The sequence below is a fragment of the Gasterosteus aculeatus genome, chromosome 1 (genome assembly GCF_964276395.1).
Source record: "Gasterosteus aculeatus chromosome 1, fGasAcu3.hap1.1, whole genome shotgun sequence".
Taxonomy (NCBI): Eukaryota; Metazoa; Chordata; class Actinopteri; order Perciformes; family Gasterosteidae; genus Gasterosteus; species Gasterosteus aculeatus.
In genome coordinates, this window is record NC_135688.1 from 27287841 (window position 1) to 27307904 (window position 20064).

The window sequence follows — 20064 nt, forward strand, 5'->3', positions numbered from 1 at the left end:
AAGTGGCGGACTCCACGATGTGTGTGTGCGTAGGTAGCAGGCGATGATACACTAGTTGAAACACAAGAGTAATATACTGTATATTCTATTCCAATACACTTTACCTCTTTGAACTACTTCATAACTGCTTCAGTTGTTTCAGCGCAAGGTATCAAATTAAAGAGCATGAAGATCTTTGTAATGGATCAGCGTCCTTTTCTTTTCATAAATTATTCAAAAGCTGACATGTAAATGTTAATGATTTTAAACACAGCTGAATAACTAAATAATAGTATTGGAGGAAATATCTAATGATTCTTTTTCCCACCCTTCTGATTGCGTATTGCTTCCCTTCTGGGCTTCAATACTGAAGTCAGAACTTCCATAAACACACCAGACCTTCAATAAAGCGAAAGTAAAGAGCCTTAAAAGGTGGGAATCACTATTTGCTTTGGACCAGAATGACAGTCGGGAATCAGAAACATAGATTTGTCAGCTTGCTTTATTCTTCCAGCTGGGTACATTGAGAGCTAACAGGAGTCTGTGATGCGCCTGATGGAGCTGAACCTCGTCATGCCGCTCATCCCCATCTCCCTGGGGTTCCTGTACTCTCCTGGCCTCAGGTACAGCATCTTGCCTCTGTAGCCGGGCTGCTCGAACATCAGCCAGTGGCCTTCCACCACGCTGCACGACTGGCAGTCGGACATTCGGAAGCGATCCATCATGTTGTCACAGTCGTCCACCAGCTCGTGCATCTGGCCCCCGAAGTTCTCCTTCTCGTAGATCTTCATTCTGAAGGTTCCTCTGTGCTGCAGATGAGGAAACATCAGGAGGAAACGTTCGAGGGCATCTGAACCGACCTTCACGTCTAAACATTTGCGGTGTGGGTCTCCAAAATGTTGATGTGAAAAAACGTACATATACAAATACATATATTGAGCACGGCACAAACATAATCCCCTTTTATCTTTTTAATGTAAAATACAGCTTCAAATTAAATAAAATTTAATACAACAATATTTGCCCCAAATTCTGGGCACAGTCCCTGAAACTGAGATTTATGAGGCAGTATCCTCCACCCGAGGTACACTTACTGGCTTTCCAGGAACTTTCGCTCAAGCTTTTTTTGAATTTGTGCCGTTGACCCAAAAGAAAAGCGACCTACCATGGGGACCATGCGGCTGGACCTGATGCAGTCGCTCATGCTCATGCCCATCAGGTGCTGGTTGTCGGGATACTCGCCCCGCCTCACCAGCATCTGGTGGCCCGTGAAGTTGGGCTTCTCGTAGACCACGAAGAGGCCGCTCTCCACCCTGCAGGAGTTGCACCTGCTCAGGTAGGAGGTGAGCTCGGGACAGTCGCTGCTGGTCTCATAGGAGCGGCCCTGGAAGTTCCGGTCCTCGTAAAAGATGATCTGCGAAGAGCAATCTCGGTCAACGTCTGAACCCGTTTCAACGTTAACTGCGTGTCTGATGTTTTAAAAAGGTTCACTCACCTTCCCCACAGCCATGATACTTGTGAGCTAATTCCAGATGTACTGCATCCCCATCAAGCCTTTCCCTTTTTATACGTTGCACAGCCGTAGTATTTCCACATGGCTTGTGCTGAAACCTTTGAGTCATCACTCTATATTGTGACACGGTGCAGCACTATAGGCTGGCAGACTTGGTTACTGTGAATATTGGGATTTAAACGGGCTTCCAGAAACTTCTAATAAATTAGCGTGTCTTCTGTAGAAACTGACGTGGTGTGAATATCAGATTTGAACTTTGAACTAATGCCACAAAGCTTTGGCTGAGTAACATTTAAAAAGTGAAAAATCAATAAAACACAATTTGCTTTAATTCTGAATTCAACCTACAATAATAACTATTTAGGTGCGCTGTGAAAAAATGAATGCAGGCCCACGTGCATCTCGTGATGACTCATGATGTTTGACACAAAGGCGTGCAAGGTGGTCTGCAGCTCATAGTCTGTATAAAAAGGTGCCGCTCGGTTGGCAGCATTTGCAAAAACCAAAAGTGTCACCATGGGCCGGGTAATATTTATCATGCATATCATGTTGCGATATCTGGTGCTGTAGAAATACATTGACTAGAAGTCTCCAGAGGTTCCTGTGATGCAAACTGTCGGGTTCTATTCTCTCGTTTTTGTTTTTTCCCCCCGCAGGTCATTTTCTACGAGGAGAGGAACTTCCAGGGTCGGTCCTACGACTGTAGCAGCGACTGCTCCGACATCCACACGCACCTTAACCGCTGCAACTCCTGCAGGGTGGAGAATGGCTGCTTCGTGGCCTACGACCACCCCGGCTTCATGGGCAACCAGGTGTTCCTGAAGAGAGGCGAGTACTCGGATTTCCAGCGTATCGGGAGCATGATGGGCATGATGGGCATGGCGATGATGGACACCGTGCGCTCCTGTCGCATGATCCCCACGGTAGGTTTCCTTTGGTGGTCTGGTGGTCGCCTGCGACAGACACGTACGTGACGCCGTGTCCTCCTCCAGCAGCACAGGGGGCAGTTCCGGATGAAGGTCTACGAGAGGGAGAACTACGGCGGCCAGATGCACGAGCTGACGGACGACTGCGAGTCCCTGCAGGATCGCTACCTGATGTCCGACTGCCAGTCGTGCAACGTGACGGACGGCCACTGGCTGCTGTTCGAGCAGCCCGGCTACAGAGGGCGGATGATGTACGCGAGGCCGGGGGAGTACAGGAGCTTCAGGGAGATGGGGGGGACCAACGTGCTGAGGATGAGCTCCATCCGGCGCATCACAGACAACTGCTGATTGTCCATGATAATAAAGATCATTACTTTCAAGTATCTCTGTTGTTTTGGAGTTTTCTTTCTAACCTGAACCCCGAACCCCTAATCCGGTGGATAACACTTCATGTTCTACTCCAGAACCCCCCACCCCACACCTAATCTACCTTCTCCTCCCATCCCTGAGTCCTCTCCTAACCCCCATCCTGACCCTTTCCCTAAACATAACCACCTTCCTGGCACCAGCCCTAACCCCCAACCCTCCCTTACTGTCCATCCCGACCCCCCTTCCACTTCCCTTCCCTTTCCGGAGAGGAGCTGCTTGGAGTTCGGGCCCTCATCGGAGACGGGGCCTGCCACAGGGCCCCCGAGCGACGAGGGCTGGATGTGGGTCCCTCCGACCCCCCAGGGTCCCAGGATACATCCAATCACCTCCCAAAAAGTGATCCATTGGAACCTAAAACCTGACGAAATCATTGTAGTGTTGGGGGACCAAAATATATTGACTATTTCCCCCCACTTACAACAGGAGATCCAATTGGACAGCTTCCCGGAGCCCAAGCTCCACCATCTCATGGGGGTTCTGGAAAAATTCAGTTCCTGCCCCATGTACGAGTCGTGGTTCTCTCTGTGGGAATGAACAACCTCCATGGAGACATTCAAATCGCAACGATTAAGAAGCAGCTCCGGAGGTTGCTCAGACTCGCAGAGAGAACATTCCCGGAGGCTCGCACCATTATGGCACCCGTTCAAAGCTACAGGGAAATCCCTTCAGGTATAAAAGAACAATACATACAGTTTGATACTTACCTGAGAGAGGATGCTATAGAGGTCCTCAAACCCATCCAGGAGGACCTCTTCCAAGTAGACACACGGGACCCTCCTCAATGGACCAAAATAACGGCAGACCACATCTTCCAGGATTGCTCCTACAGTTGGCCCGGGACTACGAGATGGATGGATGGATGGACATTCCAGAATGCGATCCACAATCACCTTCCACCCCTAGGGAATAAAAGGAAAACATACATATAGGTTTTTTTAATCATGGTCTTTTAATTAAACTTTGTAATAAAGGTTTTATGTGGACTTACCTGTTTTAAACCATTAATTATTCCAACACAAACTTTTAAGCAACCAGTGGTACCAAACAAATTGTGAGCCGGTGCACCTTCCGACTGCCTGCGGGCAGCCGGAATCTCCTTCTTTCACCCTCCGCTAACCGTAACCCGGCGGATAACACTTGCAACGTAGCAGTGGGGAAAATCCCCCAAGAGGTTCGGAGGGACACGTTGACATTTTGAGGACTAAATAGGAATCCATCTTGTGTGAGCTTATGAGTCTATTTTTAATCACAATAAAGTCATAAATAAATTCTTTCAGGCCTCACGTTCCTCATCAAACCTCCATTCTGAACACTTTTGCATTTCTTCTCCTTATTCCCAACATGACATAAAAGTATTACTTAGACCGGAAGCATCATTTATCTTTGTCACAGCACGACGGAACTACTTCGTGGTTCAACATGCACTTATGGCCATGTCTTATAAAAAACACATTATGATGACAAACGATAATTTGTGTGTATTTCTTCTTTGGCTCTAAAAGAATAGGGCATTGAGTGAATATTATAATTGCATGTGGCGAAATCTGCCGTGCAAAGTCTGTCCCGAGCTTGTATCCCCCCCCGCAGGACATGCATGCACATTAAGCATGTTGTATTTTGAGGTATCCAGCGTACAGACCTGATGATTCCTCCTCCTTAGAGGTTGAATCATCACTATTTGTTCAGATGATATTAGAGTGATCTGTATTAATGTGATTCTTCTTTTGGGCCCGAATGAGATGTTGTTTATAACAATGAAGCAACCACTCCTCCCAGCGAGGAACCGTGCGCCTTGTTTTGTATCCAAACCATTTAAAGGTTTATTTAAGACATAATGAAAAATAATATTGCAAAGGAGCAGAAATATCCATCAACCCGTTTGATGAGGTTAGCGTCAATAAACTAGTCATACGAGACAAAGTACAGCTGCAACGATCCTTGTTTTATTAACTACTAAATTTGTAAAAAGGAGAATGTGGTGTATCTGCTGATGTATTATACCTTCAAATGAAAGTTGCACGATGGCCGCACACCGTTCTCTCCACATAAACATAGAATATGATGGTACAAAAACACAAAGGCAAAGCAAATCACTAGAATTTGCTTTGTCACAGTTTAATCTGCCCGCTGCTTGGATCGTATCCCACAGGAGGGACGTCCGAGCAGATGAGCTGACTCCCTCATTTCCTACAATTGAGGGGCAGATTCTTTTGATGTCACATGATGCATAAAAGGCAGCGCGCCAGTGGGCAGAGCAGCAGAAATCAAACGGCGTGACCATGAGCGCAAAGGTGACGGAGGATGCCCGCCGGCGGTGATTCGTTTTCAGGTCAGCATCTCGTTTCTTTGTTCGCTCACCAGCAGCTCTTTCTCACGTCTCCAGATCGTCTTCTTCGAGGGGAGGAACTTCCAGGGCCGCTCGTACGAGTGCGTCGGCGACTGCTCCGAGATCAGCTCCCACCTGAGCCGGTGCAGCTCCTGCCGGGTGGAGAGCGGCACCTTCATGGTGTACGAGCGGCCCAACTACACTGGCCAGCAGCACCTCCTCACCCAGGGGGAGTACCCGGAGTATCAGAGCACCATCGGCTTCGACGACTGCATCCGCTCCTGTCGCAACGTCCCCGCGGTAACTATGAGCGGCAGCGGGTCATCTCCATGACGACGGGTTAAGCTTCTTTTTCCTACGAATGTAAACTTTATTTTGCCACGCTGCACTCCAGCACCAGGGACCCTTCAAGATGAGGATCTACGAGGGGGCGAACTTTGAGGGGCAGATGAAGGAGCTGACGGAGGACTGCGACTCCATCCAGGACCACCACCACATGTCGGAGATGCAGTCCTGCAACGTGATGGAGGGCCACTGGCTGATGTTCGAGCAGCCCAACTACGAGGGACGCATGTTCTACCTGAAGCCCGGGAAGTACAGGGACCTGACGGAGATAAGCAGCGACGACGTGAGGTTCAACTCCATCAGGCGCATCACAGAATTGTTCATATCCAACCAATAGGTTTGGCAGACGCGTTGTTTAATTAACATTAAAAAGACGTCGAAGTGAGAGGCACGAGCAAGGAGCCTGGTTTTTATTCTGAAACTGTGATTTGTGCATCGTTTGCATGTAGTTCCAGTTGTACTGTGCAATCCAGCCACGATTCATTTACCTCCAAAACTGTGTGACGCGCGCAATAAAAGCATTTGGTGCACATTCTGTGTGAATTCTTCTCTGAACAGAATTTTGATCAGTCAGCGGTCTCTAGATTCGTAGAAAGAAGAACAGAATGAATGGACTATACAGGCGTGTGTAACGTTTATAGCACATTTAAAAACACGTTATATTTTAGGGTAACACTATAACCCCTGGTTCATTTTCTCTGTGGGTGTATATTCAGTGATCTAGAGATGACACACATCGGACACATCTTATGAGATTTTTTTGAAATGTGATGGCAGACGTACATCAGAACCAACGCCAACCTCATATTTTAAAGCCTCACTGTACAGAGTACACATCTGGACATGAAGGCCTAAAGTTGTTCACATTTCATTCTAGAGGCTCGTCCCTGGAGGATGTAACAACGATGGGCAAAAGCGAGAGATCTGGTCGTCACGCTGACGTGAACAACTGTCTCACAACACCGAAGCGAGGCGACGCGTTCACCTCACGGGGTCACGGACGCCCCCTGCAGCGTAAAGAGGTCTTTAGTGTCATCGTAGTGATGCAACAACATCTGGTAGTCCTAATCCTCAGCCGACCAGCAGCATCCAACAACAACAGAAACAACCAACTATATACGGAGGATGAAAATACACAGAAGAAATAAAACGTTACTAAAGTAATCATAGAATTTGTATAAGCAGCGCAGTCACAATTTGCCTCAGTACGAGTTAGCAACACGTTGTAATGTAAACATGGACTTTCCCTTCACTTTTCCACTCTACTGTCTGTCTGACGCATGTGTTTGTGTTTTCATCGTCCACCAGAAGCAACTGGAAAAGGGAAGCCTCAGCTCAAATGCAGCCGACTGGTCCCCTCAAACAAAAATATTGTTCTGTGCAGGGCGGGGGGGGCAAAAAAGCTGACGAGCACGCTCTTTGTTCGCGGGCACAAAGACGCCCGGTCGGCCGCTGGCTATAAAGGCCGCGCGGGGCCAACGGCCGAGGCCGCTGCTGCGTGACGAGGGCAAGCCGATCAATGGGCAAGGTAAGGCTGCTCGCTCTGCTGTGCGCCTTCTGCGTCTCCGCGTACCTGCGCGCGTTATTCGGCCGCAGCCGCTGAACGGGAAGCCTCTTTGAGAACATGACGCGAACCCCTCCATTGATGTTTCCAGATCATCTTCTACGAGGACCGGAGCTTCCTGGGCCGCTCCTACGAGTGCGCCGGCGAGTGCTCCGACCTGCACTCCCACTTCAGCCGCTGCAACTCCATCCGAGTGGACAGCGGCGACTGGATGGTCTATGAGCGGCCGGGCTACTCGGGGTACCAGTACTTCCTGAAGAAGGGCGACTACCCAGACTACCACCGCTGGATGGGCTTCAACGACTGCGTGCGGTCCTGCCGCCTCATCCCCACGGTAGACTCCGGTTCGGCCGCGGCCTCATTTCAGACCGCCGAACCCCTTCCGATAACCGCCACCGCCTTGTGTTCCCAGCAGCACCAGAGCTCCCACAGACTGACGATCTACGAGCGGCCGGAGTTCGGAGGTCGACCCACGGAGCTGACGGACGACTGCGCCTCCCTGAGCGAGCGCTTCCGCTCCGGCGACGTCCACTCGTGCAACGTGAGGGACGGCAACTGGATCTTCTACGAGCACCCCAACTACAGGGGGCGCCAGTACCTGGTGCGCCCCGGGGAGTACAGGCGCTCCGGCGAGTGGGGGGGCGCGAGTTCTCGTGTGGGGTCCATCAGGCGCGTCGCCGCGTGACGTGAGGCAGACGTGCGCGAGCGGCGTCCGCCTGAATGGTGCCAATAAAATCCGTGCTTAATTACTTCAGGTGTGTTTTCTCTGCTGTTTGGAGCTTCTCGGGCCGCATCGCTTGTGGTGCGAAGAGGAGGACGTGGCACGCGAGAGAAATAACGGTGGTTCCTCGAGTAGGTTTAGATGTGGATAAAGATAAATAAATAAAATAAAAAGCACTAACGGGGCTTACCGCGCGGGGACCGGGAGCGGGCGCAGCCGCTGGCGGCGTCGAGGTCTCTCACACACCGGGAAGCAGCCCGCGCTCCGCCCGCAGGAATGCGACCTGCAAATGGTTCATCATCCGCTTTATTTGTATTTTTAGTAACATAATTAATTATTAGTCTTTTTTTTTTAACAACACGTGAGGAGTTTACCTTTCCCATTGTTACAGAGACGCTGTCGGTGCCGCGAGCCTTTTCTATGAACTCGTGTTCGTGTGTAAACCAGTAGGCGATTCAGGCGCTCGGGTGACGTCACCATCTCCAGAATCCAGCGAGGAAGAAACAAGAACGTGAGGATTCTTGTTCCTTGAAATGTGTTCATGCCCTTAAGACTTCTGGAATGACGTCGTGCCTCACATTACTACTCCCTCCGCAGACACACAGATTTCAGAGTCATGTTTAATTTAGCAAAGACACATTTATTTACCGCTGAAGAACTGAAAACACACTGAACGAGAGAAAGTCATTGAAGCAAAACGTGAGGTTAGTTGATTATTAGTTTAACAAAAGCGTTTAATAAGTATCGCTCTGAAAATCACACATATCTCCGAGTGGGTTATTCTGCTTTCAAGAGTTTGATCCCGAGAGAGAACACATGGAGTTGGTCACACAATAAAACAAAAGGAAATGTCATGAAAAAACCCATCGAAAAATGAACGTTATGAGCACAAATATGTCAAACTGAACAAATATGACATTAAACATCAAAGCATAAGGAAAGAGTAGATTTGCAATAAAATATATCATTAAAATATCCATATATTTAAAGTGTAATATTCATATTTAACTTGGGCAGGTGTGTTTGATAATTGGAAAACAGCGCTTTTAAACTCTAGACCCTTTCCAAACACTAGAATGACTAATTAATTAATACAGTGAGAAATGACACGCAACCGTCAAGGGAATCTTCAAATCATCAAAACCCTCTATTCCTACCTGGTTTATGAATAAAACCATTTAGCTCAAAGAGGCGTGTTGCTGCGGTAAAGAAGCTCTCCCAGTCGCTGGGATGAAGAGACGTGACTTTAAAAACAAATCGGTCATCTGATCCATTTGGGATTTCTAAATATCAAATGATCGTTCCTGGGATAAGAACTTGCAATGTAAGTGGCACATACTCATGGCTGAATTGAGCCGTTATTATCATTTATAAACCAATAAGACCTGTTTTTAAACTGATAAAGACGTCACAACGCTGTGGACTCCTTTCCTCGCGTCACCTTTGTGTGGATCAGATGATCCTGAAAGGTTAAAGGGTCACGAGTTCAGAGCATCCGAATACTGCAGGACATCTTATCCATCTCTGCACTGATCTAAAAATCAACACGGCTGCCTTCTTCATATCCTCCAAAATAATAGTGATCGCTGAGCCCCTCGAGACGCACAGAGAGGTAAAAAAGAAAGATATCCTCAGCTACATCATCCGTGTGCATGACGCGATGCATGATGGCTTTGTAGACGGTCGATCTGAGCTTAAACGTATTCATTACAGATTTAAAGCCAGTTTTATAGAAATTAATATTCAGCTTTTAATAAGTGTGATTGTTTGAAATGACTTTTTCCCCTCGATGTTGTACATTTTTCAAGTTTGAAATTCGATTGAGTTCCTAAAAAGAATATAAAAACTTTGAATGTTGTTTGTAAAAATCCATTTAAATGCCGCAGTCGTCTTGACTACGTCACAGATCGTTGCAACAAGAGCTTAAGACGTTCGCTGTGCTCCATTAAGAAACAGTCCAATCTGAATAATCAGATTTCACGACGTATTGCTTAGTCTAGTAAATGGTTTACTGCTAAACTCGTGTAGCACGGAGTTTAATTTTGGTTTGAGGGGGAGTTACAATAACGACTGTAGTGTACAGTATGCAGCGTAGCGCAAACCTCAACCATCCAACTGTACTGGCGCCTCGACACAGCATCAGATCTGAGAGCTGTGAGTCTACAACGGGACGCGGCCTCGTGTTGTAAGGCACAGGTTGGACAGCTGATTGTATCAACGGATGATATATCGGAGAAGGACGAGCAGGCGGTTCGGTGGGTCGTTGACGTGGTGCCTCGTCGAGGGTTGTTTCCTCGACAAGGCGCTGCGTGTTTGTTCTACATGAGCGGTTGATGAGCGCAAAGCACGGAGGCCTCTGGAGGCTCTGCGGCCTTCGGCAGGTAGTAGTGGTCCTCGTGGGGGAAGAACTGGCGGTACTTTGCCTTCGGGTGGACCCGTGCGTGCCGAAACATCACATTCTGTGGAGGAAGAAGACGGAATAAAGACGGAGAGCGATACGCAAAGAGGACACGGTCCGTTGTTCTGTTCTCTGCCGATTGTATCGTACCTTTCTAGGATGGTGTTGCAGGACAAAAGGAGTCATTCCGTCAGCTGTCGGAGGATACACCGGGTAAACCTGCGGCGCCGCCGGCTCCACAAACTGCAAAACAATGAACAAAAACAAAATGTACTAACAATCAAACTCAAGATTGTTCCCTACACTCAAGACAGCTGCTTTGTGCCATGTGTGCGTGACAAAACAATTCCTCGGGCGAGTGTCCTCGCAGTTAAATCAATGTTTCGGTGGATGTGTACCTCCGGCGCGGTGTCCTCCATCACCGGTAGGGGAGGCGGAGCTTGGGCCAGATACTCTGACTGCTGGGAGTACACCACTGGGTTCTGGAGCATTGGCGCCTAGGCAACAAGACATTCACAACAGCTGAGCAACCGGGCCAAATCTCCCGAGCTAAAGTAGAAGGAACACCTTTGCTCCTCCTACCTGGACGACGTTCCACTGGTACTGGGTCGGGGCACCGAGGGAAGCGGTCGCAAAGGAGAAACAAAAGCAGGCCGTTAGATGGAGTTCAAATCCCTGCTGTCAAAGACATGGGGAGAAATCCGCGCATCACCTGGTGGTGGTGATAGGCCGGTTGCTGGTAGACGGGCGGATGGGGCCCAAGAAGCGTCATGGGCGGGGCAGGCTGCAAGAAAAACAAAAACAAATAATCAAACAGCCATCACAGTGCTCACTTCACACACTTTGGTGTATTGGCGCTTTACGGGTCACCAACTGTCTTTGACCCGTGAAGCACATTTACTTTGACTTTATTCAGAATGACTTGGTTTTAATATCGCTCACTAAGTCCACAGGGAGGTGGGTGTGATGTGAGGGAGGACTGACAGGCCAGCTGTGGGGAGGAGGGCCCGAGTTGGGCCAGTGGAAGTAGGTCACTCCGTTGTGGCAGGAGTACGCGGCGTCTGCGGGGCCCCAGGAAATCGGACGCGGCGCGGCGCAGTCGAGGCTGGTCACATGGGCACACTTCACTGCGAAAACGCCACAAAACAGTAAAACCTACCGGGCCCCTCAGAACCATCACATCGTGCACTCGGCCCCTTCTACTCTCTCTTCTAGTTAAGTCCAATTTGTCAACTACAGCTGAAGTTTATATACTGAAGAGGAATTAAATCAGCAGACTTACTTTGTCCAGGAGCGTGCTGCCTGCGGACGGCCTGACCGATGCTGAGCTTCTTGTCTTTAAAACTGATTCCATTAGCCTTTAGTACAGAGGGGGAGAAGAGGCCGCATTAGACAACTGATTTCGACAGATAAGCTACAGTGATCGATGTGCGTTGCGTTTAGTTGAACACTTTAATGGGCAGATCTACTTACATCATGAAGGATTTTCAAAGCATCATCTTGGGTCTCAAATGTAACAAAGCCATATCTGTTGACAGAAAGAGGATCAAAACAGTTTTAGCGACTGACAGTATATCTGTATGCATAATCTCTGGTATCTAATGTCTCTCATACTCAAAGGACAGGAATGATGCCATTAACTCACCCCTTTGACATCCCTGTGCGATCGATCACAATCTTCACCTCTTTTACTGCACCATGTTGAGAGAAGACGTGTCGCAGGTCGCTCTCATTCACCTTCAACACACACACACACACACACACACACACACACACACACACACACACACACACACACTTAGGTTATATCGCTCCAAGAGAAGATGGTTTGGATAATTTCTAGAATGAATCATTTCAGATCAGTTAGCAGCCAGTAATAGTCGGGTGCATCCAGGACACATCTGTTAAACATCTGCATGCGAGCTGGTTTGAGCCCATCTAAACTTTTAACATACTTTTTAATATATTTAAGATTAGATTGTCAACAATGTTTTATTGTAATAGTTCTAACATATATATATCTATATCTATAGATATAGATATATATATATGCATTTAATGCCTTCATTAGCCTGTAAAGAGCTTGTAGGAAATGAGATACTACACATTGATATTATCATTATTATGATTATTTCAATCACTAAAATTGGTAATCAACACAATTCACACAAATAATTGGTATGATTGGCACAAAAGCTATATGACGGTGCAACAGCAGGCTTCCGATGCCTGATGTACATTCTCTAATCTCATCATGGCCTCCGCTGCTCTCTAGTGTCGAGCCTTCCTCAATAAGACACACCAACCCAAACGTTTTCGTTCCGCCGCCTGAGCACCTTTAAATCGATTCCCCCGACAAAAAGGCGATTGGGGATAACCGTGCCGGGGCGGAGGCTGGCAGTGCCGGGGCGGGGGCAGTGCCGGGTCAGGCTGTCATTCTCTGGAGGCAACGCTTCGTGGCTGGAAGAGATGCTGCTGCTGCTGCTGCTGCTGCTCTGGGATGGACAGCTGGGCGTGAACTTGAAACGTGATTGAAAGAAGCAAGGACTTTAGTGACGTGGGAGGAAGTTCTTTCCCACCAGAAAGTAGCAGAGTTCTGGGACTTAGTACTTAAGCAGAGCCGAGTCCCATTTGATGTACGAAAGATGTTATTACTTCATGCCAGATCAAAAGAAAATCGCCAGCGTCACCAACACATACTAGCAATGTCTTAACCGCTCATTGAAGTACAACAAATATAAATAATAAACAGCTGCTACTCAAGTCTTTCAAGTCGGATCAGGTTCATGCACCTGCAGCCTGTCGCGTTTAATACCATCAAATATTCATACAAAATGATCTTACATACGGTTAATGGCTTCATTAATGCCAATGCTTTGTGATGATGACAAACGGAACTTTTTTCCCCTTTGAGAACAGCCTGACCTTGAAAAACTTTCATGTAGCATGTTAGCATGCTAGCTCAGAGATGAAATAATGACTTAACGTTATTTTACACCCAAAATGCTCAATGGTTTACTCACCCAAAATGCTCCATGGTTTACTCACAAAGTTTAATTTACTTTCTCTCATACGAGGAAGCTGATGTTAGCGAAGCGAATCCCTAACAGTTAACGTTATGTCGTCACATCAAAAGATGCTACTTACGTTAGCTTCTTGTAGCTGCGTTCGGTTTGAATAAACCAAGCGGGTAAAAAAGTATGATAAACTAACTGACAACATTACCCCGTTAAGCCAAGCAACGACTCGAGGTCACTTTAACTAAATTAAGTTGCATTAGCGTTAATATTCTCATGCTAGCTAACGTCAGGTGCCAGCGAGGCAGTTAAAGGCTTCACTCACCTCGCTCCGCTTCTCCGCTTCCATGGCAACATTCATCGGGACAACTTGAGCCTCTAGCCGACGGACGCTGGTTATGAAGACGAGGGAACCATGGCCCTAAAAACGTATGTGTCGCTACTGAACGCTCCCCCAACTTGTGAGAAACCTCCACTCGTCGACCTCACCCTGCCGCCGATCCGTACGACCCCCGAGACGGCCGCTATCGCGCCCCCTAGCGTCACGTGTGACATCATTACGCAGGCCAATCACAGATGACGCGTTACCTACGCAAGCAAAGTGTAGGTAAAAAGTTCTACATGCTAAATAATAATGGTTTATCAAATTAGGACCTCAATCGGAAAATGGGTGAATGGAGTAAATATTTGCCTAAATGTGTAGTGAAATTCAAATTGATTTAAAATATAATAAAGCAATAAAACAATTTGAATGTCAAACTCTCTTTAAACGCTGATGCTCCTGATTGGTGCAGTACGATATTCTTTCCACACGAGGGCGACATTTCTCTGTGAATAAAGAGTGATGCTAAAAGCGGGAGGTTGGACGCATTACCCTCTGAGGGTGTGTGTATACAAGTAAAAGCAGTGTTTTGTTGGTTTTTAAGGGAATAATTGACCAACTAACTAACTTCAGTCCTTAGGGCACATTAAACAAGAAAAACGTTTGTTTTTCATACATTTCCCCTAAGATGAGCCACTCCTTCTCAACTTTAGGGAAGCTCATGATTGCCAGCTTGCTGTGGGTTGGTAATTAATCAATCGGCTTGTATTGATGTACAACCCTCGACCCCTTGTATGTACCACACAAGTCTCGTGGAGCTATAATTCCTCTCTGATTAATGACAAGTGCTGTGAAACACTGTCATTTTCACCCTATGCACTGCACCTCCCCCTCCCTCCGACCACAACAAAGTGACAAGACAAAGGCTATAAAGTGTCTCCAACTGAGAACATGGGAAACAGGATTTAGAGTTTTCTCTATTTCGGATACATTGGCAAATATCGTTTTAAATCTCCTTTCCCGCTTAAGGAAGCTCATGAATGTTTGTTTTACACATTTCCCATCACTACAACCTCCTTTCTCCACAGTGTCCTCATCTGAATAGTGTGGGCGACGCCAATACGTGTCATTTGTCTCCAGTTCTTCTTAATTGTCGTATGAATTTGCCAACGAGGTCTGACTGTGCGAAATAAGACCGACATGCTTGATAATTACAGCAATTATGAAGTCCTTTCATACTCCACAGAGATCATTTGAGACACAAGGGCTGTCAGGGCAACTTGATTGGCTGCTTGACGTCGCACCGAAAACCAAAGAGCAGGCATTTATTTATTGGGTCCGCTTTGCGTATTGATCAGTTTCCAGCAGGATTTATTTTAATATTGTGCTAAGGTTCTCAGGGTGAGAGTAAGTGTGTTAAAGGCCTTTTATTTCTGTGCATCTGTATCAATTTATTTGATTGCAGATGAGAATGACCCGGGAAAATTTCCTCTTGTTAATTTTCTTCCCTTTGCACACAAAGGTCCGACCTTCACTTTATGTTTCGATACCACGTTTGGTTTCCTGTCGCTCACGGTCAACCTGAAACGTCGGGATAATGTGACTCTCATCTGATGCCTCCCATCGGCATTGTCATCAAATGCATCACAAGCGACACGTCGCATGTGTGGTTTCTCTTGTGAGGCACTTTTCTTCTCGAAGCCACATCACAGAGATGAAACTGCATCGTCCACAAAAAAAAAGAGGTTATTTCCCCCAAAAACTTTCCCTAAATCTTGAGACCGAGCAGATGAAAGCCGAAAAAAAGAGGTCAAATATCAGGTCGGACGTGCAATTCCCATCGAGAAAACGGCCATTTTACTTCAGTCAGACAGTTGTGGAGACAGAGGTTGATGAAAAATGAGCCATAACAGAAGGGTTCGACTCTGGCTCTGTAATTACTCTACAAATCTCTGATTTCCCCTCCTTCATCTGCAGACTATTTATAGCCGCCGCATTCCTCCATGAGAATAAAATGATCTCTTTGAGGCAGCACAATGCCAGAAATAACAGGTTAGGACAAACATTTGCCGAGGCGTGGTGGGCCTGGCTGACCATTACCGAGTTCCACTGTGGTTTCAGTCTACTGTTTTTCCTTTTCCCCCCTCGTCCGTTTATTCATCCCTTATTCTGAAAGGCAGTGTTTTTTTTTTAAAGATGTGATGGTTCAACAAAAGAACTCATATGAACGGCGATGGAATCCCTTTGTGGTCTCTCGGACACACACACAAACACACACACACACACACACACACACACACACACACACACACACACACACCTTCATGTCTGCGAATACTCAGGTGACTTCAGGCCTCAGTCCTCCATCTTTGTGCTCCACTTTGTTTACGTTGCAATCACAGGGCTTCGCCGGCAAATATGATTGACTCAGACATGTGGCTTTGAGTGTCAATGTGTGTGTGTGTGTGTGCAATCATGTGTGCGTCCCTGCATGTGAGTGTGTTTAGGTTATCAGAAGAAGGAAAGCTTTTCTATCGGCTGTGTTTCTTGTCAACTTTTGTTTATCGAGACAAAACAGAGATCATGTGTGGCCTGCGAGGCTTCCGGCCCTCGCAGCGTGTGCCCTGTGCTGCACGCTGGAAACACACGTAAACTGCTGCCGAGGACCCGAGGACCCGCCTGGTTCGAGTTGTCTTAAGTTTTTTGAATACATTTCTCTGTCCAGATCTTATTTTCAGATTTATTATCAAGTATTCCATCTTTTTATCGCTTGTTCTGTAATTGTTAAAAGAGTTCTGATGCGTTTTTTGTTGTGTTTTTATCAGCGAACCGAACCTTCACAATAAGAGTGAAAAAGATGACGGCACATTGCAAAAAAGATGTTCTCCCTTCACTACAGAATGTGTCTTTCACTTCCACAGGTGTAAGAGAGTTTAAATAATACAGCAGACAACTTGACTAGAAGGAAAAGCTCAAGAGGTATTAATACATGAACGAGTTTCTAAAGCGACATTCAGTCAAACCTCTGGCACTAAACCCTCGCTGGCTTTCTCCAGTGGTCGTTTGCTCTTTTGTGAAAATGCTTTACCACAATGGTGTTGCATTCCACAGCGACACCCGATGATTTCTCTAAATGTAGACCTATTATTTAGGGTTTTATATGCTGGGGCCCTGGCTATAGTTAGTGGGTGTGTGTACACACTGACCTACAATAAAGTAAACACACTCAACTGGGCTCCGGCCTGCAAACTAAAAGCGAAGCGAAATCTACTCCTTTCTGTAGCAGGTACATTGTGCGTACTACCCGTAAAGTTTATGTGTGACTCTTTATGCACTACTCGTTTTTCGGGGTGTGGCGTTACATGAAGTATCGTGTTCAGGGAAAGGTTACGTGTACGTCGAGGCCGCTCCTGTTCTCTACTGTTGAATCAGGCCTAAAAGTCCCTCGGGGATCAAGGCAGAGAATCGCCAATTGTAGCTGTACTTATTTACTAGTTTACGCTCCATGTGACATTTTGAATAAAACATGCTCCGCGGGGGGAGAGTGACACGCACCGACGGGGAGGACGAGTCGAGTCTTTCTGCTATCGTTTCGGATGCGGCATCATGAATTATTTGGTGGCCAGATAACACTAATTTTGCATTAGATTCACGGCCCGGTGAACCTGCAGATTTTTACCCCCAACACACACTCGTTTGTTGCCCGGCCCCTCCTGACACCCCGTTGTTTGTGCGTCGCGAATGTAGGTCAGAAATGTGTGCACGCGTGTTTGTGCCTCTGCCTGTGCGTGTGTTTGCCGTGTGTGGGATAAAACACACGCACAGTGGGCTACGGAGACACACAGACACACAAGTACAAATAGGAATAAACACACACACACACACACACAAGTAATCCAGCGGTAGGTCAGTTTAATATTTCATTTGGCTGATGGACGGCGTCTGCTGCTCTGTGAGCCAAACATCATTACAACACACTAAGTGACTTAACTCTAATTAGAGCTGAAAATCTCATTAAAGCTGCTCCGTGGCGGAGGAAGCCGCTCACCTTTTTCACGTGGCGCTTCCAGGTGCAGCGTTAAAAGGTGCTTCATACGATGCACGGAGGACTGACACACCCGAGCAGATGACGCGCTCGCAGAGCGCCATTAGCATCGTTAGCTGCCTGCTAAGCTGCCGCCATGTTGGTGCAGGAAAGGCCACAGCAGCAGTTGTAGGTGGTGTTCGGGAGGAGCAAATGTGGGTGTCACCTTATTTTGGCATTATCCATCCAGACACACGTTTTTTCTTCCTATATCCGTAACTCTTTTCCATTAACATGCTAACGCCCATCATTTAAGCTTTGGTCATGTCAAACATTTGCATAATGTCGATTCTCTTAAACTAATCTTAGTGTTGCAACATAGAAATAAGATAAAAGCGTACCGCCTTTCGTCAGGCTTCCTCCGTGTGTTTGGATGTGTGTGTTTATGTGTATGATTTATGAATGATGAGGGAGTAAACAGCTGGCACATTGGTAACATGCTTTTGCACTTTGACTGCACGCGCCTGTGTGTGTGTGTGTGTGTGTGTTCTGGTTTGCCTGAATTAACATTATAATATGTTGAGTTTGAACGTGATATGTTGCCATCAGGAATTTAGAGCCCCGAAGATTAAAAAGGTGCGTCGTCTCTGTAACTATCCTAAAAAGCGATTTTAACAAAGCAAAGCAATGGAAAGTGCAAAACTTGGCTGAGATTATAATGTAACAGCAGCATTTAGAGGACACCACCCGTCCCATCCGACGTGCTTCACCCATGGCGGGAGTCAGAGATGTCCTTGTTTTCTCCTCGCTGTGTGTGAGCAGATGCCAGCGCTGGGCAAAGTCCTCTCCAGAGGGGCTGCCAGCAGCATATTGGTTTATAATTAATGAAATTAGGGCGGCTGTCTGCCGAGGAGGCTTCAGGTCCCCGCGCAGGACGGGAAGACAGGCGACTGGAGAGATCGAAGAGGACAGACTTTGGTTGGGTCGCTGTCGACCGCTCGGCGTCTTCGTCTTCATCTTCATCGGCCGGTGGGCGTGGCACATCTGTCTTCCCTTACCTGTAAGTGTCCCAGCGAGACACAAACTAATGCACGTGATCCAGATGAGCACTTCTTTGCTCCTTCCGGAGAATATACAGAAATTTGTGCATTGATAAAAAAAACACTTAATCCATTCACATGCAACCCTTGAGCTGCACTAAAGAAGTCCGTAGTTACGGAACGTATTAGGTCCCCTTGGGAGCTAAATAAAATAAAAAATTGCCATTCAATGCAAATTTAAATGCATATTAAATATGGATGCTTGAATTAATAATTTGGTACGTTTTAAATGAAATATTTAACATTGTTTTGTGCAAATTACTTGACGTTTATCCCGCTGAAGACCTCGGCCCGCTGTAAAGCGGAACGGACACGTGTCTCCAACGGGCGGAGGAGACGTGAGAAGCAGAAGTCCGATCCGAGCCTTTTTCACAGCAGACATTTTGACCTGTCGCCGGAGGGAAAATGGCGCTAATGACATCGATGCCGGTTTTTTTTCTTTCTTCTTTTCAAGTGTCCCAAGTGAGACATGACAGCGTGACAGTGAGACGGCGGGGGCCAATATCAGGACCCCGGAGCTGAAGCAGCTTAATGGAACTCATTCATTGTACTATTTACACCTGTGCTTTTCCCCCGCTGTGACATGTCAACATGTCTCCTGAGAAAAGGCCCCATTGTGTTTGGTCTTCATGAAACAAAGTTACCCGGGTGTGTGTGTGTGTGTGTGTGTGTCTCCTACGGAATAACACACAAGCAAGGCAAGAATGCTCGATGCAGCCGAAACCTCCGACCCCTCACCCCCCTCACCCCCCCCGAATGAGACCGTACGCGCTCATCTGACCTTTGCTCTTTCTCCTTCTGCAACCTCGAGATCTGCGTCTTTTTCTGCTTTTTTTATTCTGATAATGCAGCTTGTTTGTCTCAAAACTGTTATAAACAGGCAGCTGAACCTCTAATTGTTGTGATGGTTCGCAGGCCGCGGGTATGTGCTGCCTGCGTGAACACACTCATCATCAGTGTGTGTGTGTGTGTGTGTGTGTGCATCGATTTGAGTGCATGTGCGATTGCTACTCTCTCTGTTTACACCCCAGTTGAGCTTCAAACATTCGTCGTTAGACATCGGCGAGACGGAGGAGGGGAAGTGAGGAAGGAAATACGGGAAGGAGGAGGAGGGAAGGGGAGAGAGTAAGCAATAGTTTACAAAAAGGCCTATTGGGAGTGTGCAAAAGAGTCTGTTGCACACTCATATTGCAAAACACACAATCACAGATACTGGCAGACGTTTTGGTAGATGCTTATTTGAGTTCTTGCCAACAGTTTGATGACATTACCCTTGTGCCACTGCGCTAAGCTAAGTTTACATGCTCTCTGAGTACCTTTGTACGTTACGTACAATTTAGTCCTCATCTAACATATAATAAAACGTGAAGCTAGAATAACGGATCCAAGGGCTCGTCGTT

At 47.0% G+C, this 20064-nt stretch overlaps 5 protein-coding genes and 1 long non-coding RNA gene across 8 annotated transcripts; 3 read left to right on the forward strand and 3 right to left on the reverse strand.

Moving 5' to 3' along the window:
• Positions 1–463: 463 nt before the first annotated feature.
• LOC120821733 (gamma-crystallin M3) lies at positions 464–1874 on the reverse strand. The gene is made up of 3 exons (XM_040180683.2): positions 1475–1874; positions 1145–1393; positions 464–788 (listed from the first exon to the last, which is right to left on the reverse strand). The coding sequence occupies exons 1-3, from the start codon at positions 1487–1489 to the stop codon at positions 510–512; spliced, it is 543 nt and encodes a 180-aa protein (XP_040036617.1). The 5' UTR covers positions 1490–1874; the 3' UTR covers positions 464–509.
• Positions 1875–1896: 22 nt separating this feature from the next.
• Positions 1897–2801, forward strand: LOC120821721 (gamma-crystallin M3). Of its 2 annotated transcripts, none has more exons than XM_040180664.2 (3): positions 1897–2017; positions 2149–2415; positions 2485–2801. In XM_040180664.2, exons 1-3 carry the CDS (start codon positions 2009–2011, stop codon positions 2764–2766), a joined length of 558 nt encoding a protein of 185 aa, XP_040036598.1. In that variant the 5' UTR covers positions 1897–2008; the 3' UTR covers positions 2767–2801. The 2 variants fall into 2 exon arrangements, with proteins under 2 accessions (XP_040036598.1, XP_040036606.1); XM_040180672.2 differs by having other exon boundaries at positions 2488–2801.
• Positions 2802–3163: 362 nt separating this feature from the next.
• Positions 3164–8314, reverse strand: LOC144406123 (uncharacterized). Its single transcript, XR_013467311.1, has 3 exons — positions 8178–8314; positions 7994–8086; positions 3164–3746 (listed from the first exon to the last, which is right to left on the reverse strand). It is a non-coding gene; the product is annotated as an uncharacterized LOC144406123 (long non-coding RNA).
• LOC120821742 (gamma-crystallin M3-like) lies at positions 4970–6048 on the forward strand. The gene is made up of 3 exons (XM_040180695.2): positions 4970–5138; positions 5231–5473; positions 5568–6048. The coding sequence occupies exons 1-3, from the start codon at positions 5127–5129 to the stop codon at positions 5853–5855; spliced, it is 543 nt and encodes a 180-aa protein (XP_040036629.2). The 5' UTR covers positions 4970–5126; the 3' UTR covers positions 5856–6048.
• On the forward strand, positions 6746–7831 carry LOC120821747 (gamma-crystallin S-1). Of its 2 annotated transcripts, none has more exons than XM_040180710.2 (3): positions 6746–7046; positions 7174–7416; positions 7495–7831. In XM_040180710.2, the coding sequence occupies exons 1-3, from the start codon at positions 7038–7040 to the stop codon at positions 7765–7767; spliced, it is 525 nt and encodes a 174-aa protein (XP_040036644.1). In that variant the 5' UTR covers positions 6746–7037; the 3' UTR covers positions 7768–7831. The 2 variants fall into 2 exon arrangements, with proteins under 2 accessions (XP_040036644.1, XP_040036653.1); XM_040180719.2 differs by having other exon boundaries at positions 6883–7046; positions 7498–7831.
• A 108-nt stretch (positions 8315–8422) lies between the features above and the next one.
• Positions 8423–13962, reverse strand: LOC120821704 (protein boule-like). Its single transcript, XM_040180634.2, has 11 exons — positions 13544–13962; positions 12538–12720; positions 11847–11938; positions 11675–11729; positions 11484–11559; positions 11186–11328; positions 10914–10985; positions 10784–10804; positions 10600–10698; positions 10352–10444; positions 8423–10262 (listed from the first exon to the last, which is right to left on the reverse strand). Exons 1-11 carry the CDS (start codon positions 13577–13579, stop codon positions 10122–10124), a joined length of 1011 nt encoding a protein of 336 aa, XP_040036568.2. The 5' UTR covers positions 13580–13962; the 3' UTR covers positions 8423–10121.
• Between the last annotated feature and the right edge of the window lie 6102 nt (positions 13963–20064).